The 22,418-nt window shown below is 36.9% G+C and overlaps 1 protein-coding gene across 1 annotated transcript in view; it reads right to left on the bottom strand.

Annotated features, from left to right (window-relative positions):
• Positions 1–22,418, bottom strand: part of MAN1A1 (mannosidase alpha class 1A member 1) — a gene marked incomplete at its 5' end in the record, with an annotated part of 146,252 nt that overhangs the window by 77,855 nt on the left and 45,979 nt on the right. Inside the window, 2 exons of the mRNA XM_080616416.1 lie at positions 8,981–9,061; positions 17,516–17,631. Of these exons, the coding sequence (XP_080472542.1) occupies positions 8,981–9,061; positions 17,516–17,631 (197 nt within the window). The remainder of the gene's footprint in view (positions 1–8,980; positions 9,062–17,515; positions 17,632–22,418) is intronic.

Raw genomic sequence — 22,418 nt, 5'->3', positions numbered from 1 at the left:
CCCAAGAGCTCATGCTAACTTAAAGCTAGTGAACTTTGTTTATATCTGTTCCAGGTTTGATCTGCTGAGCAAGATGTATTGCTAAATCCAAAGGAGACTAAAGGAATATCTGTTTCTTCTGCAACAAAGATGCCATTATCTGTACCTATTGCTGAAGGCATGAAGGGCACACAAGTACAGCAATGATGTCTGCTTCTGATTTCAGGCATTCATTTTCTCAATGATTTTGAGTTAGGTTGAAGCAGCAGGACTTGTATGTGGCACAGAGTGCTGTTTTGTAACAAATCTGTAATCTGATCCTTCAAACAGCAAGTTGGATAAGAAACAACCAATTTTATCACACATTTCTATACACTTGATTTATATTTAAAATACATAGAGTTAATTAATGCTTACATAGCCTTCAATAGAAGTAAACTAAATTTTTACAAAAAGGTACAAAAGTGGAAGGGGTCTTTGCTAAAATCAGAGTTGAGAATCTGATGGAATGCCTTTAGTAGTTGCCAGTAGAATGAAAAAGACGGAAATCTTCTACTGGATGGATAGTTTATGCTTTTATCTTCTCCAAGCTAATAAGGAGAGGGTGCTTTATCTTCTACTTAACTCCCAGCTTAATGAAAAATAACCTCTGTATCAGACTAAGTCTATGGAGACAAAGCACAAAATGGAATCTTACATAAAGTAGCTATACACTGTGAAAGATTTAAATGAAGAAATGAAGAGTTACTCCATGCCTAGAGAAAAATGCTGGTATATACAATTTTCACCTGTACTTCTTGGGGAAAAAAAAAAAACAAAAAAAATCAGTACTTATCACCTAATTGAACTTTTATAATATATCCACAGATAGAATACACTTTCGAAAATATTTTATATAGCCTAGAATTAGAAGAGGGTAAATTAATGCTGATCTACTCCCTCTGTCAGCACTGACTGAGGTATTTTTATGTGGCTTTCATTTGCAGAAATAAGTCAAATTCTCAGATGTAATTATACATATGGATTATTCTTTAAATACAGCTAGGATACTTGCAACAATCTTAACACTACTTGTAAATGTCTCCACAGAACCCTGTATTTAACCCTATCTTGTACATTTTCTATTGAATTTGCAGAACGGAACAATCCTCCCAACTCTTTAGGCAAAGTTTTTACTCTTTTTTATGATTTTTCCTTTATGATTGCAGTTACATTTGGTGCTGCAAAATGACAGAACTGAATACTGAGACAAATGTCTTAGAAACTGAACTTTGAGGATGCACAGTGACTCTGGACAGGCTGTGAATAGCATATCATGTCTTCTGTATAGTATATTAACCCCCCCACAAAAAATTCTTCTGGGTCTCTAGAGCTGCTGCTCAAAAGGAAAGAACCCACACTAGTGTATCTGGTAAACATGCCCTCTCCAACTGTGCTGTACAGCCACAATCAAGTGAAAACTGCAGGAGCTGGTTGAGAGCCAAATCCTCAGAACAAACAAACCAGCTCTCTCTCAGCTGCTTGAATTCTACTTAATAAAATAGCTCATGAGCTCATGTCAAACACACCAGCTGTTACAAACACAATTAGATATTACTTAGCTCTCATTATCATCCATTCTACTTTCTAACAGTTTACCAGCTTTAGTATCAGACTACAGTAGTTTGGAGGTGAGCAGGGATTTTTGTTAATGTAATGAACAATAAAGCTTTTTGGTCTAGTTACTTCTGAAGTCAATACATGAATGCAAAAAACATGTCCAAGAAATCTGCCATGTGACAAAATTTTTTTTTGTTGTTGTTGTTTTGAAAAAACTCCCCAAACAAATTTCTTTCACTTCTGGAAAATTAAAACCACTGAAAGTGAAGAATATGGTTATGTATGGGTCAGAGTTCTAAACTCACGTTTCTCAGACCAAAAGCAGGGCTCTGGTTCCTGGTTTCTTAGTAGGCTTGGTTGTAGCAGCTGGAGCAGGTTAACACCACAGCTTCTCCCTGTCCCCCTGCTGTGGATACTCATACTGATGACAGATATCTATAACATACTCACTGCTGAACTCCAGCAGACAGCAGCTCACTGAATTAATGTAAATTGGCACTATTTTCACTGTACATTAGTAGACTGAGGGTCTTTATTATGAGACACAAAAATTGTTGGTGATAGTAGCTAATTGCGTGCTTGGTGTACAGTGGTGGAGGCTCCACAGGGCTTTAGGTACTTAGAGCTGAATAAGAGTTCTTGGTTGTGGTATGTGCGTGTAGTATCAGTAACTCCAATGCAGAGAGGGAAAAGGAAAACCAAGAAGCAAAATTTGAATTAAGCGCAAGACTGGAAATCAGCATCTCTGTTACCATCCTTTGAAGTTTCCACAGAATTATCTCCTCTTGAGAGGCAGAATTGCACAGAGCAGCTGAGCAAGTAGCATTGGAGAAAGAGGACAGAAGCACTAGGAACATGGAGGCTTTTAGAGTATAGGGAACTTATTTCAGAGAGATAGGTTTCATCAACAATGACAGTATAATTGCACTGCAGGAACTTAAGAGACAGAAATAGAAGACTGAAGGGCAGTCTGCTTTCAACAGCAGAACTGTCTACATCAAAGAAAATCTTAGGAGTTTAGGTTATCTCCAGAATCTGAAACCACAGAGATTCTGTAGTACATTTTGATGCAGCTAGCACAGAAAGAGAAGAGTATTAGATCTATTAAAGGTGCTGAAGAGACTGAAATACTAATGGAGATTACAGACGGTGAGTGTGGGAAACAGAGGAGATTTTAAATCCTTCTCCATCCCTGAGTAGGCTGGTAAGTGCTACATCAGAGCAGATATAAACTATGCTTTAGGAGATTACTTGGAGGGTAAAAGATAAAGTGCAGAGCCACAAGATTCTCAAATCAAAAGGTTCAGATGATTTCTATATTCTTTTGGTGTGACTGTAAAGAAGGTAATTAAAAGCAAAAGTATAATACGTCCAATTAAGGAATTCAGAAACTGATAATGTCTGACAAGTTAAATGAAAAACTATTAAGTGAGGATAAAAGTAAACTTTGAAAAACAAGCTTCTAAACTTAAAAAAAGAGAAACATGATATCTGTTAGAGAGCCAGGAGGAAAAATTAAGAGACTTCTGTGTAAAACAGTGCAATGCATGAAATAGGCCATTGCAGAAAAGACAAATTTGCCCTAATGTTCAGTCTTGAAGAGCCTAGGCAAGTCCTCATGCAAGGAGATTATTAAAACGAGAAGCCTAATGCTCTGTCCCAGTATTGAGGCTGGACTAGTTGACCGCCTTTCAAGCTGAATGACTCCAGGATTCTATGAAATACGGAAGTTAAAAAAAAAATCATAAACCAATAAAAAATAAATCATCAAGATCATTTCAGAGCTCTAAAAGAACTAACACATGACACCAGTGAAGTACTGATGTATCACTTAAGGGCAGCAGATGGATGGTAGGTGGCAAAGAGTAACCAAATCTGAAAACAGGACTGCGGAAAACTACAAGCAATTGCAGTCTTTTAATTTCTAATAAACAGTAAATGCTTCTCCCAGTCTGTGGAGACGCTTAAGGAGCAGCTAAGTGGCATACACACAGAAGTGATCAAACTGATATAGTATGCCTGGAGTTACAAACAGTTAGAAATCAAGCTTCCAAGACACAAAAGGAAAAGTTCTCTTGTTCATTACTGTCAAGTTAAGTGAAAGGAAGTGGGAGATAAAACATGTGGTCAATTCTAACACTAGTGAGATAAGATCCCCAAGGCACCTATACTAGAACTTACATTCCTGATTTGCAGAAATAGGCCAATACCTTTGTATAAGTGACAAACTCCTATTATTCCAGATTGCTAAACATTCTTTTTTTTTTGTATTTATGGTGCATAAATATTCTCTGTGAGGGAAGAACTCTACAAGAGATGGAAAGCCAGATAAAAGTAGGTACAGCTAAATTCTGAAGAATGTCTTAGTACTAAATGAAGTCAGTGATATTCTGTGGTCAGCCTGGCAAAGGCAGCTCTACATCAATAGCATCTGCATCATTATTTCACATGTGCTCCTCATTAATAAGACAGCACTACCATCACTGGTAGATGGTTGTTTTAAGTAGGCAATGATTAGCTCTGAAGTCAGACAAGGGGCCAAGGTCACCATGTGACGCTGAACACTGGTACTGTAACTCCTACTCTAAACGCAGTTATAAACTAATTAGGTTATATGTCTTCACTTCCCCCCCGCCCTCTTTTTACCTTTGTACTTCTAATTACCAGTTGGTAGACAGTAATAGAACAGATGAAAATCAGAAAGTCCAACATTTATCATAATGAAGAACAGTTTGTTGTGCTTTTTTTATTCCTTCATCCTGATCAGGATAAATTCGTGTTCCTTCAAACAAGATATACTGCCAGAGTAAAAAAAATAAAAGCCTATCGCATTTCTGCTTCATGCCATGGAGAGAAATGGCAATAAGAACATCATTATCAAATTTATTTTGTCTTCCTCCAGTGAAGATAACTATCTTGAGTCCTAGAAAAGAGAAGGTTGTATTATGCAGGAAGAACAGCTGCTAAATCCAAAATACTCTTACTCTGGCGGGAAAAAAAAAAAAAAATTACTGATCTCATTCAAAAAAATGGAAATGCTTCAAAGGAATCGGGAAACTTACCAGCTGGATCTGAAACTCATGTGCTCATTTTTTTCAGGGCATTTTGGATTTACTTTTTTGCTACTCATACAAACAACAATTGTTAAAAGCTCCTTCTCTTTCTGCCTGGAGATGTATTCCCTGATTGCAGAACCAACCTCCAAGTCAAACAGTCCCCTCATTACACAGCTTTAGCAGTATCTATAAGAAGCAGCTATCAGTAAATCTGAAGAGCTAGCCACATCAGTAGTTTGGCTTTTATATTCCTTATAAATTCCTTATAAAAAGATTACAGTTCTCACAAATGTTTGTCATATTCATAAAGAAAGGTCTTAGCTGCTGTTACAGGATACACTGTTGTCCTCCTCCAACAGTTAACAAATTATCTCCTTATATGACTACATTTGGGTGTGCTTTAAACAATTATCTGCATCTGCAGAATCTTGTTGCATGCAGTACTCGAGTGTACCAGAATTTTATGTTAGGCTAGTAACTACAGCAAAGCAGTTGTAAATCAATTCTCTCCCTTACTTATTACCAGTACGAAACTAAAAAAGGTTGCATACCAAGTTGCTTAGAAAAGGAGTCATATGCCTACTAATGAATTAAAGTTTAAACAAAATGATCAAGAAAGTTTGCTGAACAGTCTAGCCCTGTTCCTATGGGTTAAACATACCATATTACAGGCTCCCCTAGATGCTTTTATACAAACAAACAAAATCAATGCCAGCAGTGCTTTAAAAGAGCCAGGTTTATTTTTAATAACTCCTTACAACCGCTGACTCATGGAAGAATACCAGGGAAGCATTCACATGCAACATTATTATGAAGGACTTAGAAAAAACAAAACAAAACAAAACCAAGAGAAGTCCTTAAGCAGTTCTCATTTTGAAATAAAGTTTTCTGGTATTTCCAGATGTTTTATAAATGAAGTTGGACATTTGACTGGAATTCTTTCCAGCGTATCTTAGCAATCATAAAATAGTAAAAAAGAGGTGACAGTGTATGACACTTCTAGCACTTATTCATTCTAGTAAGGCAGTAATTGTACAAAGTTTAATAGAATGCATCTCATAGCTCTATTTGCAAGTGAGCGCTACACACAGGTATCGAGCAGCAAAGTATTAAATTTGTTCATTTTTAGAATTATTCACATTAGTGCCTCTATCTAAATGAATTATTATGTGAGCAGAATGTCTTAGGAACTACTCTACGATAGAATATTCTTTAATCATGATTAGTTAGACTTACAAACGATTATGGAACATACAATGTGTTGCAGCTTTGGATCATTACCCATGGAAATGTAATTCAGAAGTACAAACAATAATTATTTCCATCACTCCTTTTACTGAAACATCCTCTTTTAAATTAAGATATTGATGTTAGCACAGCAAATATAAGATTTTTAAATAGTTAATTTGATAAAGAATTAAATGAGCTTTTAACTGAGAAAGCTTAATCTTCCTAACAGCCTGCATACAAGTTGTTCCACCTCTTTAGAATGCCCACTAATATAATGGACTAATGGATGATTAAAGATATATTTTCTATGGTGGCAGCCAGCCTCTGGGGCTCTGAGTCCTTCCTACATGTGTCAGCAGCAGCAACACTGAAGGACAGACACAGCATGGGAAATCTCACACTGCTGCACAGCTGTTCTGTCCTCAGAATGGCTGCATCCCTCTCTTCCCATAGGCAGCAGTGGCTATTGCTTCAGTATCTTGGATTTAGGAGACAAATGAGGAAGTTTCCCCAAATCTGATAGTGGCAGAGCATGCCGAGTTGCACTTTCCAAGCCACTAGGACAACTGTTAGTTTAGGAACATCATTCTGTCTTGGACAGCAGCTGTCCATCCAAGAGGATGAAAACCAAACATAGATGGTGTCTTTCCCAGCCTACAAGAGCTCAGGACCCTCCTTAATCATATATGCCATCTTTGTGTTTAGGAACCCATTTTACTTTCATTAATGAGTCTGTTCATTTTTAGAATGGACAACAGAATCCAGTATCACTGATATTCCACTGCAAAGAGTTCCACTTAATTAACTATTGTGTGAAACACTCTTCAGCGTTTAATTTGTACAAGAGTTTTATTTGAACACTGGTGCTGCTGTCAGTCTATTCCAAGAGGTGGTGATAAAACTGCCATCCATCACAAAATGAGGGAATGGTTGAGAAGCAATGACTACGTGTTATTTAGGAGAAACTATATGCACTGATTGAAAGTGAAACTGCTTATTAACAGACACAAGATACAAATTATCAACATACATATGAAGCGAAGATGACAAATGCTTCAGGCATTTCTTGTCAGACAATTGCTGCTTGATGTAGAGGTTCACGTGCAGTCCTCTACCAGCTTGTTGTCTGCCAAACACCCTCTGCTTCTGTCAGAATCCGTTAATTAAAATGTAGCAATAGGTTATACTGGAAAAAATCACTCCTGTTTGCAAGAAGTAAATCTGCAGTGAAAGGTATAACTATTTCATTGCAGAAGGAACAGCTTTCAGTTCTAGACACCCTTAGATATTCTTACTTCTGGTTGCTGAGTTACTGTAGAGGGACAAACCATTTCCTTCAAGACTCAGAGAAGGCACACCAAATAAAACAACAGCCAGTAAAGATCAAGAAGTCAGCTACCAACCACCTCTCAAATTGTGTCATTACTATTAAGTGTGAATTGTAAATGGGTCTACATGCAAATTTTTCCCAAGAAAATTATAAGATAGATACAATAAGAAAGCCTGTCTATTTTAAAACATGAAAGTCTTATCAACATCACCCACCCTCAGCACCACGGGAAATAAAAAGGTAAGTCTACTTAAGTAAAAAGGTCAAAGGAACACTGTCTCCTTATAACTGCTTTGTCAGGTACATGACCCAATAGTACCTTCTAAAAGAGCTTTAACATAATGATAAACTTTAACAAAAAACAACATGGTCACCATAGAATTCAAGTTAATTTAAAGTGACAGATTCAAAACAGAGCTTTACCCAGTATTGGGGAAATTTACATATGAAAGAAAATTATACGTCTTTAGGGTTTTGTGGAGTTTCCACCAGTAATTGCTTTGGATTTAAAGAAATCCGATGATAAATTCAGCTTAAGGTTAAAGAGTATTAACTTGTGTTAATCCTACAATAAAACACTACTATAATCCACAAACAGGAACAAGAATTTAAATTAGCAAGATTAAAGACTTTTCAATACCAAGCTAAAAATTTAAAATATCACAATACCTGTGACTTAGTATAACCTTCTCCAAATACATCACAGAACTAGTCGCATTAGTCAAAGCGCTTAGATGAAGCTACTTCTTCATCCTCTCCAGAAAATATGACAGACAATAGAGATTAATGGGATATTGATTCTTTAAAGACATTCACATGTATAGGTTTACTGGTTATGTTTTCATTCTTAACATGCCTTTTCCATGTGAGTTGAAGCTTCAGCTTCAGGATGGCCAACAGAAGTACAGTTTATAGGAGTTAAAGGAAATGGTCAAAACCAATTTGTGAAGCAAGAACCTGATGAACAAAATCTACCACTACCATGGCATATGAACTCCATAATTACACAGTCTAGCACTGTCGTGGTTTAAGCCCAGGCCGTAAATCAGAACCACGCAGTCTACTTCCCCCCCCACACCCTTTCTTCCCCCCACTCCTGGAGGGACGGGGAGGAGAATCGAAAGAATGCAACTCCCACAGGTTGAGATAAGAACAGATTAGTAACTAAGGTATAACACAAATCACTACTGTTACCACCAATAAAAATAATGATAAAGGAAATAACAAGGCAAGAGAATACAACCGCTCACCGACCGGTACCTCACCCCCACCCCGCAGTGATCCAGCCCTTCCGGGAACTCTCAGTTCTACCTCCTGGGCATGACGTGCTGTGGTATGGAATACCTCTTTGGCTAGTTTGGGTCAGGTGTCCTGTCCCTGCTTCCTCCCGGCTTCCCCTCCTCCCTGGCAGAGCATGAGACTTACAAAGTCCTTGGTCAGGGTAAACATTCTGACCAGCAACTGAAAACATCGGTTTTATCAGTATTATTCCCAGGCCAAAAGTCAAAACCACAGCGCTGCACCAGCTACTAAGAAGGAGAAAAACTGACTGCTGCTGCTGAACCCAGGACAAGCACAAAGTCCAGTAAGAATGTACTGGGTATGGTTTCAACTCGGTAACAAAAAATAAAACCTTTTAACGCTTACATGAAGTAATAGTTTTAATACTTACATAAACCAACAGTAATAGAAGCAAGAAAACACACTGGAGAGATTTCTGCTGTACAAGCCATTTTCAAAGTTCGAAACAAGTTTAATTAAGATAAACCATGTGGAAATATCTTACCTCTTCTCCTGAAAGATAGTAAGCTGAAAGTAGTCCACCAACAAAACGAATGTTCACTTCAAATACTGAAATTTCAGCATTCTGTTGAAATAAACAAACACAGTTTTATTCCCTGATACTTTTCTGTACGGTCTGTAACGTTTTGTTTGCCTCTTTTGTCTTTTTTATATAGATGCAGGCATTAAGCTACAACAGCTGTAAACAGCAAAACACGTAAGATATAGAGAAAGACAACATAAGTTAATTTAAGGGCATTTTAAAGTATTTTCTTCTCTTCCTCATGTTAACAAAATAACCTCTCCATTGTCTTCATCCTGTTTAACTTTTAATCTCTTCCACTTGGGCTTTCTCTAAATCCACATATCCACAGTACTTCCTTGCAGATGACTCAGCACTCACAAACACGAAGTGGTCTAAGGTCATATGTCTCACACTACCTCACACCACACGCCCATCTCTTCTCAGACACTGTAGGAGTTCTTGGTCAGAATGTTGTATCAAGAGCTTTCCTACTTCAGTGTAAATGCAGATTATTGTAAAATGGGAGGTAACGCTAGAATGAGTTAGTTACATGTTCATGACAAAAATGTAATCATGATGTGTATTCACTAGGGAGCAGATGATTTTTCAGTACTGCAGTGTCATCCCTTCCCATACTGGCCTAGTCTTTACTGACGACAGACACCAGGTTTGTTGTGCAGAGCAGTGCAGATCCAGGCACTATCTATCTCAAAATACAGACACTTGTGTTTCCTGTGAGGATTGAATTAAATTGCTTTTTTGATTTTCAATTGCTCAAAGTAAATTGAGTGATATATGAGCTGAATATTTTGTCTCCAAACCTTACATTTTGCCTTTCCGGATTAATATGACTACTTAACTCACAAACCAGTCCTATCTGTCAAGGAATATGAAGGCCTTTTAAGAAAAGCTCAGTATGTATGCACTGTCATCTGCTTCTGGAATCAGATATAGACAAAAAGAAGACTTTGAGGTAATGTGAATAAAGATTTTACTGTTGAATCACAAAGATTAATTGCACTGTAATCCTGAACGTTTGCTGAAGTGGTGGTCTTTTGAGACATTTCTTGAAGATAATCACTGTTTTAATGTTATCAGATTTCCAATACTTCACTTGCACATGTCTCTGAACCTTTGTTCAAAATCCTCATCTCATTCTGAACTCCTTATACAAGCCACTGAAGCAGATGCAATTAATGAAATAGACATTTCATTAATGGTACATTTGAAAGCTGTATGCTACATAGTTATACTTAAGCTCATTATTCTAGGCTAGTCGTATTCTCAGAAAGTACAGGAATTATAACTATTTGCAAAACAGTTAAATAAGTTTTATAATTTCATGTCAGAGACATTCATCTCTACATGGAAGTCTTATGTGAATAAGTGGTATGTTAGGAAAAGTGAACTGTTCCTAGAAGTAGTTGATTTCTGCTACACCAACTTTACCCTGCTTTCTGGCTTGATTTTTAATAATTTTTTTGTCTTATGCATTTAAGATGTCACACCTTGATCATTACCCTCTTTACATATTTTTAATCAGCATCCACACAGTTTGCACAATCAAGTCTGTATATTTCTACTCAGCAGTCAAATCCTAAGTAAGCAATGTTATTTTTTATTTTGCCCTCAGATCCAGTTGTACACAAGCAGGTCTCTACAATAAAATGACAAAACAGTTGAGTGTTACCACATTTTGACTTGGCAAGGGGAAATGCTAAAATGAGGGATTTTTTAACCAAGAGAAGAATCATAGCTCAGAAACACTCAAGAAGTTGCAGTTTAATTAGAAAACCTATCAAACTAACTCCTTTTAAAAAAAGGGAAGTTTTCTGTACCTTAGCAAGACCCATCCTCAAAAAGCAACATATATTACCAAACACGGCACAGGGGGATAAGTTCCAAGAGTTATATTAGATAGTTCATGTTACTCTGCTTCTGTATTTCATTTGCAAACCTATGACAGGTCAATCTAATCTCAGCTGCATCTCACCCTTCCGTAAACTGTAAGATTAAGTCTATAACTGGTAAGCTACTGAAGCTTCAACCAGCTGTGGCTGAACTTAATGTTGAAAGCACTGTTCAGACAGCAAAACTACTATCAGCTGGGCTCTCCTGAAGCCCTTCTCCTTATGGATGCCTTCAGCTTTCAAAAAAATCAGATCAGTATCCACATCCTTCTGGACAATTTCCTTAACACATCTCTTTCCTGACAGTCTTCCTCTCCACAGATTTGTAGAACAAGGCCAAAATAGTTTCTGTTTATGTTTTCTCATGGGAAGTCACTCTCATTTACAAGCCCAGCATTTGAAATACAGCTCAATTGTATTTATCTAGTATCAGCTTCCACCTGGCACTCATCAAGCACTGGTACTTGCTCTGCCATTCATAATTCAATTGGAGAAAATACTGTGTGCTTTTTATGCGGATGAATATGTTCACAGTAATCAACTCATCTTAATTTATATTTGATAAAGAGCTTACTCTCTTAGTTTTTATAAAGACCCAAATAAGGCCACAAATCCCACCAAACTGTTTGTTTCAATCTTCTTTATTACAGATTCTTTATAATTTTTTTTTCCTTCAAAACAGTAGCAAAAAGTACTGTGCCATTACAAACAGCCCATATCCTGCAGGTTAATAAACTGTGCAAGAAAACACCGAGGACCCTACATTGAACAATGTTGAATAATGTATATAATTTTAGAGTAAAAAATGGACACAAAGGGCCTGCATTTCAAGTGAGAGAGAGACATAATTATTATTATAGAATAATATTAATAATATTAAACATAATATTGAACATAATGAATAATCTAAATATATATAAAGCATAATTAATATAAATAAGTTAACGTAATTAAACATAATGCAACACAATTAATATTAAATAATAATATTTCCCTGTTGAAGAAAAAGGCTGGAAACAACAACAAATCTTAGCATTTTCAAGCAGTCCAGGAAATACGACAGAGACACGAGGATCATTACAATAGCTCACTTAGAGCTACTACATTTTAATTACTTGCAATTGTGGGGAAACAAAGCTTCATTCATATTCCACAAATTAAGTGTAATTTAGTGGCAGCTTGCTAAAATACTCAGTTCCTCTAGCCAAGGGGAACAGTTTTAGCCACCATTTTATTGCAAGTGTCAAAGTCTGGTTATTGCATGGCATGCTATTTAACCTTGCTGAAGTGCCCACATAGCAAACTGTAAGACCCTAAGCGGGCAGAAAAAGGAAGTGTTACTGAAGGCATTAACAATCTCAGCAGCAGAATAACTGCATTTAATAATAAATTTGCAGGATCTCCTTTTAGACCATCAAAATAATTTCTTATTCATAATCAAAACAAAATCAAATCACTTTGAAGTCTGACATTTTGAGTGTACTAAAACAAGTTATGTGGCAAACCAGTAAATAAGTAGTCCCACAAACTACATAACCATTTTCAGCTTCTGGCTTCCTTAATCTTCCTCACAGACCCATTAAACATTTATTTGAAGTCCATTTACTCATACATCCCACACGTTTTGTTGTTTTAGTTTAGTGTTTTGTTTTTTTTTTTTAACAAGAAAGCTATTCTGTTGCAAATTGTTGTATAAGGAAACATTCTGATTTTCTCACAAAGAGAAAAAAGCCTCAAAAATAAAGCACGAGAAAAACATCTGCCTCCAAGCCAGAACATTAGGTTATGGGCTGTTAAATATAATTACAAGTCAATCATAACACCTATAGTTTGAGAGTAGTAGGATTTAAATTTGCAAATGCTGAAGTTTGAAATAAGCAATCTGGATTCTTAAAATCTATCTTGTTACTGACTACCGAAACACAAATAGACTTGAAGCAAAGATATACGCTGGAAGCATTAATTATTAGATCCAAATACTATTTGCTATTCTTGGATCTTGGAAAAAGGATATGTTAATCTATACACGGCAGCAGAGATAAACATAATTCCAAGTTTCTATGCTTTTCCCACTCTTTTTTATTCCCAAAATAGAAGACATACTACACATTAAACTACATTAAATTAAGCACAAAACTTCTTTAAAAGACACTCAAATTTGCAAAGCTAAGAACAAAGATGAAAATCAGAACTGGTAAGTAAGCCTTCAAGCTTCAGGGTTGGTTGTAAAATCAGACACAGTGACTGACTGACCTCTGAAAACAGATTTGCTTAAGAGTGCTGGCAGGACACAAGAATGAAAGTATCCTTGCTGTCTTACTCATTCCCTTCTGTTTACGCAGTTCCTCAATTAATTGACTACCTATCTTTGAGAGCAAATAATGAGCTGTGCTTTTCATACTCTTCCCACAGCACAACAGCAGCTCTTTCCTAGGCTGATCCACCCTGTGCAGTTAACAAGGGAAGTTATCTGTGATGAGACAGATAACGCACAATGATTCAATGCTCGCACAAAATGTCAACTGAAGTCAACTAAATTATATTCACACAGATAGAGCTACTGCACAAACGTGCTGCTACTTGTGTCTGACTGAGCAATCATAACTTCCTGCCATCCTTCATTTTGATGAAAAATAGAGAGGGATGAGGCAAACAAATCCACTAATAACCAACAGGAATGAATGTCTGAATACAGATTCACCTTTGAGATATCTTGACACAATTTTCCTCTTCTCCCAATAAACGCGTGGTTTCCTGCTCCATACCTGGTTCCCATTCTGGTTTTATCTGACTACACCCACATCAGACAGATTACCAGTCGGTCAGAGAATGAATTCAAGCACCATCTCACATATCATTAAATTGTTAGCACCCTCTGGTCTGGTTTGGGCCCTTGTTGTTCCAGCCAGTGTTCAGGCGTGCTTTAGGACACCACATAGGCCAAGTACTGCTCACAGTATGCTGTATGGGCAAGACTCTCCTTTTGAGGGGAAGAGGCTTGGCAGGACTGAGTAAGATGGGGACAGATCCGACAGTGTTATCCTAAAGATGTTGGGGTCTGTGTGGGTGTAGATGTGAAGCACCATCAATTCCAGCACTTAATATATGCCAACCCTACCGCTTTGCCACATGGCTCAGCTCCTGCACCACTGCTCCTCAACTCCTGACCCCTTCATCCATCTCATTAAAATCCCTCTTCCAGTTTCTCTTTCTGAGTATGAATTCAGTGTGGTTCACCCTTTGCATTGCATGGCCCAACACCTTTTTTCCTTCCCAGTGTGATGCTGAAGTTGGGTGTTGGTACAGAAACCCTTTCAGAAAGCTGTGAATGCTCAGTGTGTGTGCAGGTTCTAAAGCAAATAATGAAAAAATAAAACCAGAGCAACACTCAGATGTGCATAGTTGTAGCTAGGAAACAGCCAAGCTCCCTAGTGATTCCATGAAAGACTGGCTCTTTTTTCCTCTGTTGCAATGTACTGATATACAACTCGGCCCAGTGCAGCTTTGTGCAAGGCGATACAAGAGCACTGTGCAAAGGTTATGTGGGCAGCAGCATGCATGGGGAGGTCAGACCAAATTGTCAACCGTATTAGCTGAAGAGCAAAGACACTCCCCACAGGAATGAAGTGATTTAATGGAAAACAGATCACATATCCACGATGCAAAGACCATGGATTTAGCCAACGCAAATGTCAACTCTTTCAAAAGGTATGAGTATTTCTAAATCTCTTACAATATTGACAGAATCAGAACATGGAACCTCATTCCTGAAAGACTCCTCAGTTTGGCTGAAACTACAGCAATGTATCAAATACAAGGAATTTCAGCAGTTATGTTTTAGTTTGGAAAAAATAGTTAGTTTAGTTTGGAAAAAATTAGTTTTAGCTGTTTTAGTTGGAAAAAATTCCAAGCATTCCAATGTGGATATCCCAGTTATAAAACCACAGGGCTACCAGCTCCAGCTATAATAAAAATAGCTTCAGTGCTATATACTCCAAAAGGTGAAGCTTCCAAACAAGTCCACTCACAAGATCATAAAGATTCACAAGTTTGCCAAGAAAGGTAATGTTTACTTACTTTTCTAGAATTTTACATCAAAATCAGAACAGTCCGCTTGCTTTAGAAAGCTAAAAAAGAGTAGCCCTGACAACTAATTCATGGAATTGGGGGATTAAAATCTTAACATGTGAAGAGATTATGGAATTTCCCATTAAGTCACCTTTGTTCCATAAATCCTTTTATGCAGCTAAACTAGTACTTACTTTACAAAGTGACATTTGGAAACTTTCATGATCGGGTGATGAGAATGATTAAGTGCTGGCCAAATAGTTCAACATGTACAATGAGTATCTGGCAAACTTCTAGAGGACAACTTGCTTTATCTAGCTACACTGATGAAGAATATAAAAAGAAAAGATTCTGATACATAATACAGTCACAGCCATTTTTTGCAAAGAACAGCTTTAAACAGCATAGTTTAAGATAAAATGAAAAAAAATAATCCTATTTATAAAAATAAAGGGCAAACACGCTTGCTCAGAAGCTGATTAAGCAGTCACTGCCCAGGAAATGACGAGAAACATCAAAGAGAAGCATGTTTTATACTACTCACAAGAAATAACACTTAAGGCTATGTCAGTCTGTCAGCTTTTAAAACCTAACTCACTTTCATTGAGGAAAGGTTTCTAAAACAGGAGCAAGAAAGACTGTATGAAACATTAATACATAAAATGTCAAGTAATGCCTGATAAATGCTTAAAGTGAACCCCGCTGTTCTTTGTGTTAAGTAATTTCAAACTTAAAGCTATAAAATACAAACAAAAAGCAGCATTTCAAACTGGAACTCATATTTTAAGGTGGAAAACCAAACAAGAGTTTAGTTGAGTAGCTTCAAACAATTCAGCCGCTAAACAAACTGACATCAATTATTAAAGTTGGTGTTACGGTTATTTATTTTCATTTCCTCACTTTGCTTTAGGAAAATTCATCTACTCATTTGTGATAACAATGTAATATTATATAAGATTATGAAGTATTATGAAAATAATTTTGTGAAGTGTTGAACTCAAGGCAGCTATTTACAGGAATATCATGAGGAAGGTATTGTTCCTTAAGCACATCTGTATCATCTGTAAAGTAGTTTTAGTAGATCTGCTGGATTGCTACACTGACCGACTAACGCAACACAAATTTTCAGACACTTTGAAAGACTTCACAGCTGCGAAGCATTACTGAGAAAAAATAAGTGCTATATACTTTTTAAAAGTACATAAATTAATAAGAGGAGCTAACACTGTAGGCAATACCTAGAAGTTACCAGTGCAAAGGATAGCAAGATTTACGTAACCCCAAAGATTTTAGTGTTATTCATGTAAACCACTCTCTTGCACTTTATAATGTTCCTCCAAGTGGAGCTCAGCTCTTCCGTTAAAGTGGAGTTTGCTATTTTCTATTGTGTTTTGTTCTTACGTTTTTAAACACGTTCATAATGCTAAGCTGATAAGAGAGGAATTTAATATTAAAAAAATTCCTTTAGGAAAAAAAAAAAAATCCACCTTATGCACAAGATAAAGTTAGCATGTATATCTGACACTACTTGGAAGCACAGTTTACCATCCTGTATTTACGTTATTAACGTAAACATAAATGCACACTAAATTGCTGCTTATATAAACTATAATACCCACTCTTATTAACTCCTCCTTCTTAAAATGGTAATTAATTCTCAAGCATGTAAAAGAAGCTAATTAATCCTGACTTTTTCTGCATAACATATTAGAAGGAGTACTTTGTTTTCAGAAGGTGTTTCTGCCATTATGCATGTCAACTACAAGAGCTTTTAAATGCTCGGTATACTGTGCCTACAACCCTTTCCTACTTCACTACACCTATCAGTAAACATACTCCATTAGCTCTCTATATCAAGGAATTCCAATAAGTACTCTGGAGGGCAAAGAAAGAACAATTTACCAATTTAATCAAAGTTTTACAGAGGTTCCTGCTTGTTCAGGGCCTTTCTAGGACAAGAACTTTAATAATGAACTTTGCTCTCACATGCATATTTTACCAGCTAAAAGGATGATTTGTAGATAACAGTTGTGATGACTTGGTGCCTCATAAAACTAACGCAGCTCTGTTTGTGCCAACAGTTCAGCCTAACTCTTGAGATTCAACTTTACTAGAATACACAACTTAAATGGCATGTATGGTGTGTAGCTTTCTCTAAATGCAAGTCTAATTTGTGGAAGATTTCACAAAACAAAAATGTAAAGTGTTTACATAACTAAAAAATTAATGTTTGAAGTGTCCTGATTCTTCTATCCAAAAGAACTGAAGAGTTTATTTACAATGGTAAATAGTCTATTTCTTTTTCTTTCCTTTAGTTCAGGTCATTGCCTCCTATCTATCTATATTTCTCATACTGAAAAGCTGCATGTATAAGCAGAGTAGTAACTTTATTATATTTCTGTTTCCTGCCTTTTTTTATCTATCAGTGATCTAAATTCTGTAGCGTAGTATCATGCTTGCAATATTCGAACACAGTCCTCAACTGACCCCTGGAGATTAAACAGAGCATTAAATGTTAATCAGCAACACTACTTACCACATTGAAATCTAAGTTTTTTTCAACCCATTCCTTGGCTTCCTTGAATTCCTCTTTCATTTCCATGATGTACAGCGTATCAAGGGCATCCACTATTGTTGCTCCTTGAATGTTACCTGAAATACATGAAAAATCAGTTATTTACTTTCCAACAGAAGGCTTTTCAGTTAGAATTAATTTAATTCTAATTTCAAAATCTAATTTCATTTAATCCAATTAAAAATTGGGCATATAAACATTCAAGTGGGCAACTAGGCATTCACAGACTTAACTTTGATTCCCATGCCACAACACACCATCGTAATACACTCTCTTTTTTAGCAGCTGTTAATTGTTTATAACATCCTCCTTGGGATGTCCTTTTCTTTCTCTGAATGAAGTAATCTATATGTTTTTCCACAGATATTCCACTAATAAAGCTGCAGCATACTTTGGTAAGAAAGATATCATGCCTTTCCACAGCCAAGCTCCCATATTTGGAGCTTGGCTGCCCTTCTCTCATGTTAAAGGAAGAACTTTCCTTTGAGCTTGGCAAAGCAACTTGTATTTTTCCTGAGCTCATGAGAAAGTGAGAGCAATCATTGAAAACTGATGGAGGACACATGTTCAAGAATAGTACTACAGAGGCGCTGGAGATGTTAGTAACTCTGTGCCACAAAAACTGCTACTTGAAATTCTTAAAACATAAGCCTGAAGTGAGTAATTTTGATAAGAGAGAGAAATAAATGTACAAGCCTACCAAAGTGAAACATTATTATTAGTCTGTACCAAAACCTTCAGACCAAGGACTTAGATATGCTCCATTTTACTTCCTTGGTTAAACCTGCTTCTGTTTTTCTCTCTTTCCTTTACTAACAGCATCATTTATTCCATGTGAGTGATTCATATAGAATACGTAAAATTGCCCACAAGCTAGTTAACTGAAGAGAAAGCGAAAGAAATCAGTCATCATAAAACTTCAAGTGGACTATCAAGCATCATCTACAGAGCATCCTTTCCCATTTAACACTTGAAAACTTTAGCAATGATCTGGAGGAAAATTAAATAAATAAATAAATAAAAACCCCAAAATAACAAAGGAAACTACTGCTAAAAAGCTTTGTGGATGATTAACTAAGATGACTGACATTTCAGAATAGCATGATACAAAGCACAGAGCATTCTAGATCACTTCTGGGTAATGCAAAGTGAGACCATTTAAACAGCATGCTTTTTAATATCTAAAAATACAAAGGTAAGTGTACAGAAACAAGAGAAGGAGATTACATTACAGAATGGAGTACTGCTTCAGGGCAGGCGGGAAGAGCAGAATAAAAAACAAAAGTGATCAGAGGATGGGTAACTTCGTATGAGTTTCCAGGGTGTCACTGCCAGGAGAACTGCTATGGATGACAAGCTTATTAGCACAGCTCTGTGACTGAGCATATGTGGCCATATGGTTTAAGAACCACAACTGGCTGATGACCAAATTATTTGGAGGATGGGCTAAAAGAAGCTTTTGTCTAGCCCAGGTTTTTAGACATGGCTTATTGGTCGATGAGAAGCTCAACATGACACAGCGGTGTGCGCTTGCAGCTTAGAAAGCCAACTATGCAAGGCTGCAGCAAAACTAGTGTGACCAGCAGGTAGAGGTTGGTGATCCTGCTCCTCTACTCTGCTCTAGTGAGACCTCACTTGGAGTATTGTGCTCAGCTCTGGGAATCCCAATACAAGAGAGACATGGACCTGATAGAGTGAGTCCAGAGGAAGGCACAGAGATGATCAAAGGGCTGAAACATCTCTCCTGTGGAGACAAGCTGAGAGAGTTGGGCTTGTTCAGCATGGAGAAGAGAAACCTCAGGGGAGACCTTTGAGCAGCTTCCAGTGCCTAAATGGGGCCTCCCAGAATCTGGAGAGGGACTTTTTATAAGAGCATGGAGGAACAGGACAAGGGAGAATGGCTTTAAGCTGACAGAGGGTAGGTTTAGATTAAATATTAGGAAGATATACATTTACCGGTTGGATGAGGCCTTGGGTGGCATGGTTTACTGTGAGGTGTCCCTGCCCATGGCAGGGGGGTTGGGACTAGATGATCTTAAGGTCCTTTCCAACCCTAACTATTCTATGATATTAGGATACTAGATACTAGGATATTAGACATTAGGATATTTTCTTTACTGTGAGGGTGGTGAGACACTGGAAAAGGTTGCCCAGAGAAGCTCTGGTTGCCCCATCCCTGGCAGTGTTTGAGGCCAGGTTGGATGGGGCTTTGAGCAACCTGGTCTAGTGGGAGGTGTACCTGCCTGTGGCAGAGGGTTTGGAACAAGATGACCTTTGAGGCCCCTTCTAACTGAAACCATTCTAAGATATTCTGGCCAAAAGATTCTGTAATAGAATACTGCCAGGATGCCAGAGTCAATGCATGTTGGTACACTTTATAGTTTGTTTACTATTTTGTTCCCATCCCTTGTTTACCAAGTGTGGGGTTTGGTTCTCCAGAATATCCATATTCCTTGCCATCATATAATACGTATACACACAGACATAATAGGGATACATGTATGTGAAACAGATAAAGATTTGTGGTCTACAAGCACTTAATACAGAACAGTACATGGAGGAAAGTTTCAGACATGTCCCAGTGCACTGTCTGTAATTGGATGGAAGCCAGGCCCCTTGCTCTTCTCGAATTCAACTGCTTTTCTTTTTCTGACTCTGTGTCATATTCTGATGGAAGGAAACTGTGGCAACACGTACAACAAAAATAGAAGATAAGGAAAGATGAACTATGAAGTGGCCTCAGGTCATACAATACATTAGCTCCCTCACCTATGATAGCTCACCATCCAACAAGTGTAATAAACTAGGATTTCTTGTTCTAGCATGACTGTACAAGTTGAATAGAATACTGGGTTTTCTTCCAGAAAATGCTACATTTCTGTGTTTCTGATATGAAGTATGAAAATTAATGAAGGACATTTATATTTGTAATTTCTTTAATGTGATAAAATTCAGCACATACAAATAATAATAGATATCCCTTAAATTAAAGTAAAAATGTTAAAAAAAAAATTCCTCTATTATTGTCAGAAGAACTGCTCTTTAGGGTTACTTTGTACTACTGTAGAGAAAACAAAGAAAATTTTATACATAGCTGTATTTGATTTGCACTCAGTGTCACCCTGATGATCTTAGACTCGTCATTGTTTTCAGCCAATGAGGCAAATCCATTTTGTCATCTTCCAGTTATTGTAAGTTGAGGAAGCTCAGTCAAAGCACATGTATTCTATGGAATCTTCCTCCAGTTTGTAGTTTCAGACTCAACATTCCAGCCAAAAATACAGAAACAAACTGTCACAATGTTTTCTTAATCTGGCCATTAAGAACAATTCGGATTTTCTTAACATGGAGAGTATGAAAAGATACTTTGTAACATTAAATAAGCAAATGTAAGAAATCAATCAAGCATCCAATTTTTTTCAGCTGTATATACATTGGACGTGAACAACTGAACTATGTTACTCTCAATATATTCAAGGACACATATAGGTTTGACAAAGGTAACATATTTTTTTGAGCTGTAGGTTTCTTATAGCACTGTTTCAAAAGCTGACTAAGATTGCAAAACAATGTTTTCCTTTATCTGAAGTTCACTGAAAAGTCTCCTATCCAATAACATTAGCAATTTAAAGTGTCAGGAGTGATTAATTATTAAAGTATGCTATGCCAGAACATGGAAATCTTACTTAAGTACTGACAAACCCTCAGAAACCCTAACATATTTAATTTCAGTCACTATTACCAGCTGGTAAGAGTGAGAAAAGAAACAATTTCAATGTTTTTAGAGATCTAGCTTTTCATATGTGTAATATGAAACAATGTTGTGGTATTTCTAGAATCCTTCTCTAGTCTCTACTATTTTTATTTTAGTATATTGTTTGTATTATATATATTTTAGTGTATTTTATATATTATTGCTATTTATATATTTAATATATTACAGATAGCTATGCAGTTGCGAGGAGCAGGGAGTTGGACTTGATGATCCTTATGGGTCCCTTCCAACTCAAGATACTTTCTGATTCTGTGATTGTGTACATCTGTGCATTTTGGAGCCAGTGTCAGGTGTCTGCATTTAATGGCGCTCGATGAAATTTTCCTCCATTGCTTCCTGCACCCACACAGTTTAGCTACATGTTTCATTGCAAGCTACCTTATTTTGTTTTTTTGAACATGCTGCCCACTGATTCGGTATTTCCACCCCTTACAAAGGGTATAGCTCCTAACAAGGAACAATAAATACTTGTTCATTCCACCTATGCCACTTTTTATGGGTTTTCAACCTTTATTACTTTTTTTGAGTTCAAGTCTGCCCAGTTCTGTGCATTAACTTAGAATTGTATCTTCTGTGCCACTATGTGCCAGTTTAAATTTAGGTATTTTAGAACTCATTTGCTATTTCAAAGTGCAGTTATCATCTGTTGGGGAATCCTTCTGGATTCATGAAACTGCTTGCAGTTTGACATTGTCATAGCTATCTCAAGTAACTTGTGAGTGCTGCTAAACTGTCACTCTGGTCACTTGATTTTCCAGAACTGTGATAAGTGATTTGAGAGCATGGCCTCAGCAGCAAAGAATCCCTCAAAAAGATGAGTAATAACCCTGGAAAATGCTTTTTGTAAGTCTAAAAAGGCAATCAACTCATCTTCATGCCGAACAGCTTCTTTGACAAAAAAAAGTAGTTGTGCAGCTTGACCTCCTCTCACAAACGCTATGTTGAATCATTCATCCACATATCTGCTAATATTATTCTTTAGAGAAGTTATTATTTAGTTGGGAAGGATGTCGGGCTTACTTCCAAAATTAAGACCACATATCAAAATCTAAATTTCAAAGGAATGCAGCAGCAACAGCGAAGAAAAAC

This window comes from Psittacula echo (genome assembly GCF_963264785.1).
Source record: "Psittacula echo genome assembly, chromosome: 4".
NCBI lineage: Eukaryota > Metazoa > Chordata > Aves > Psittaciformes > Psittacidae > Psittacula > Psittacula echo.
Note: the sequence above shows the minus strand (reverse complement) of the source record. Positions and strands in the feature narration are given on the sequence as shown.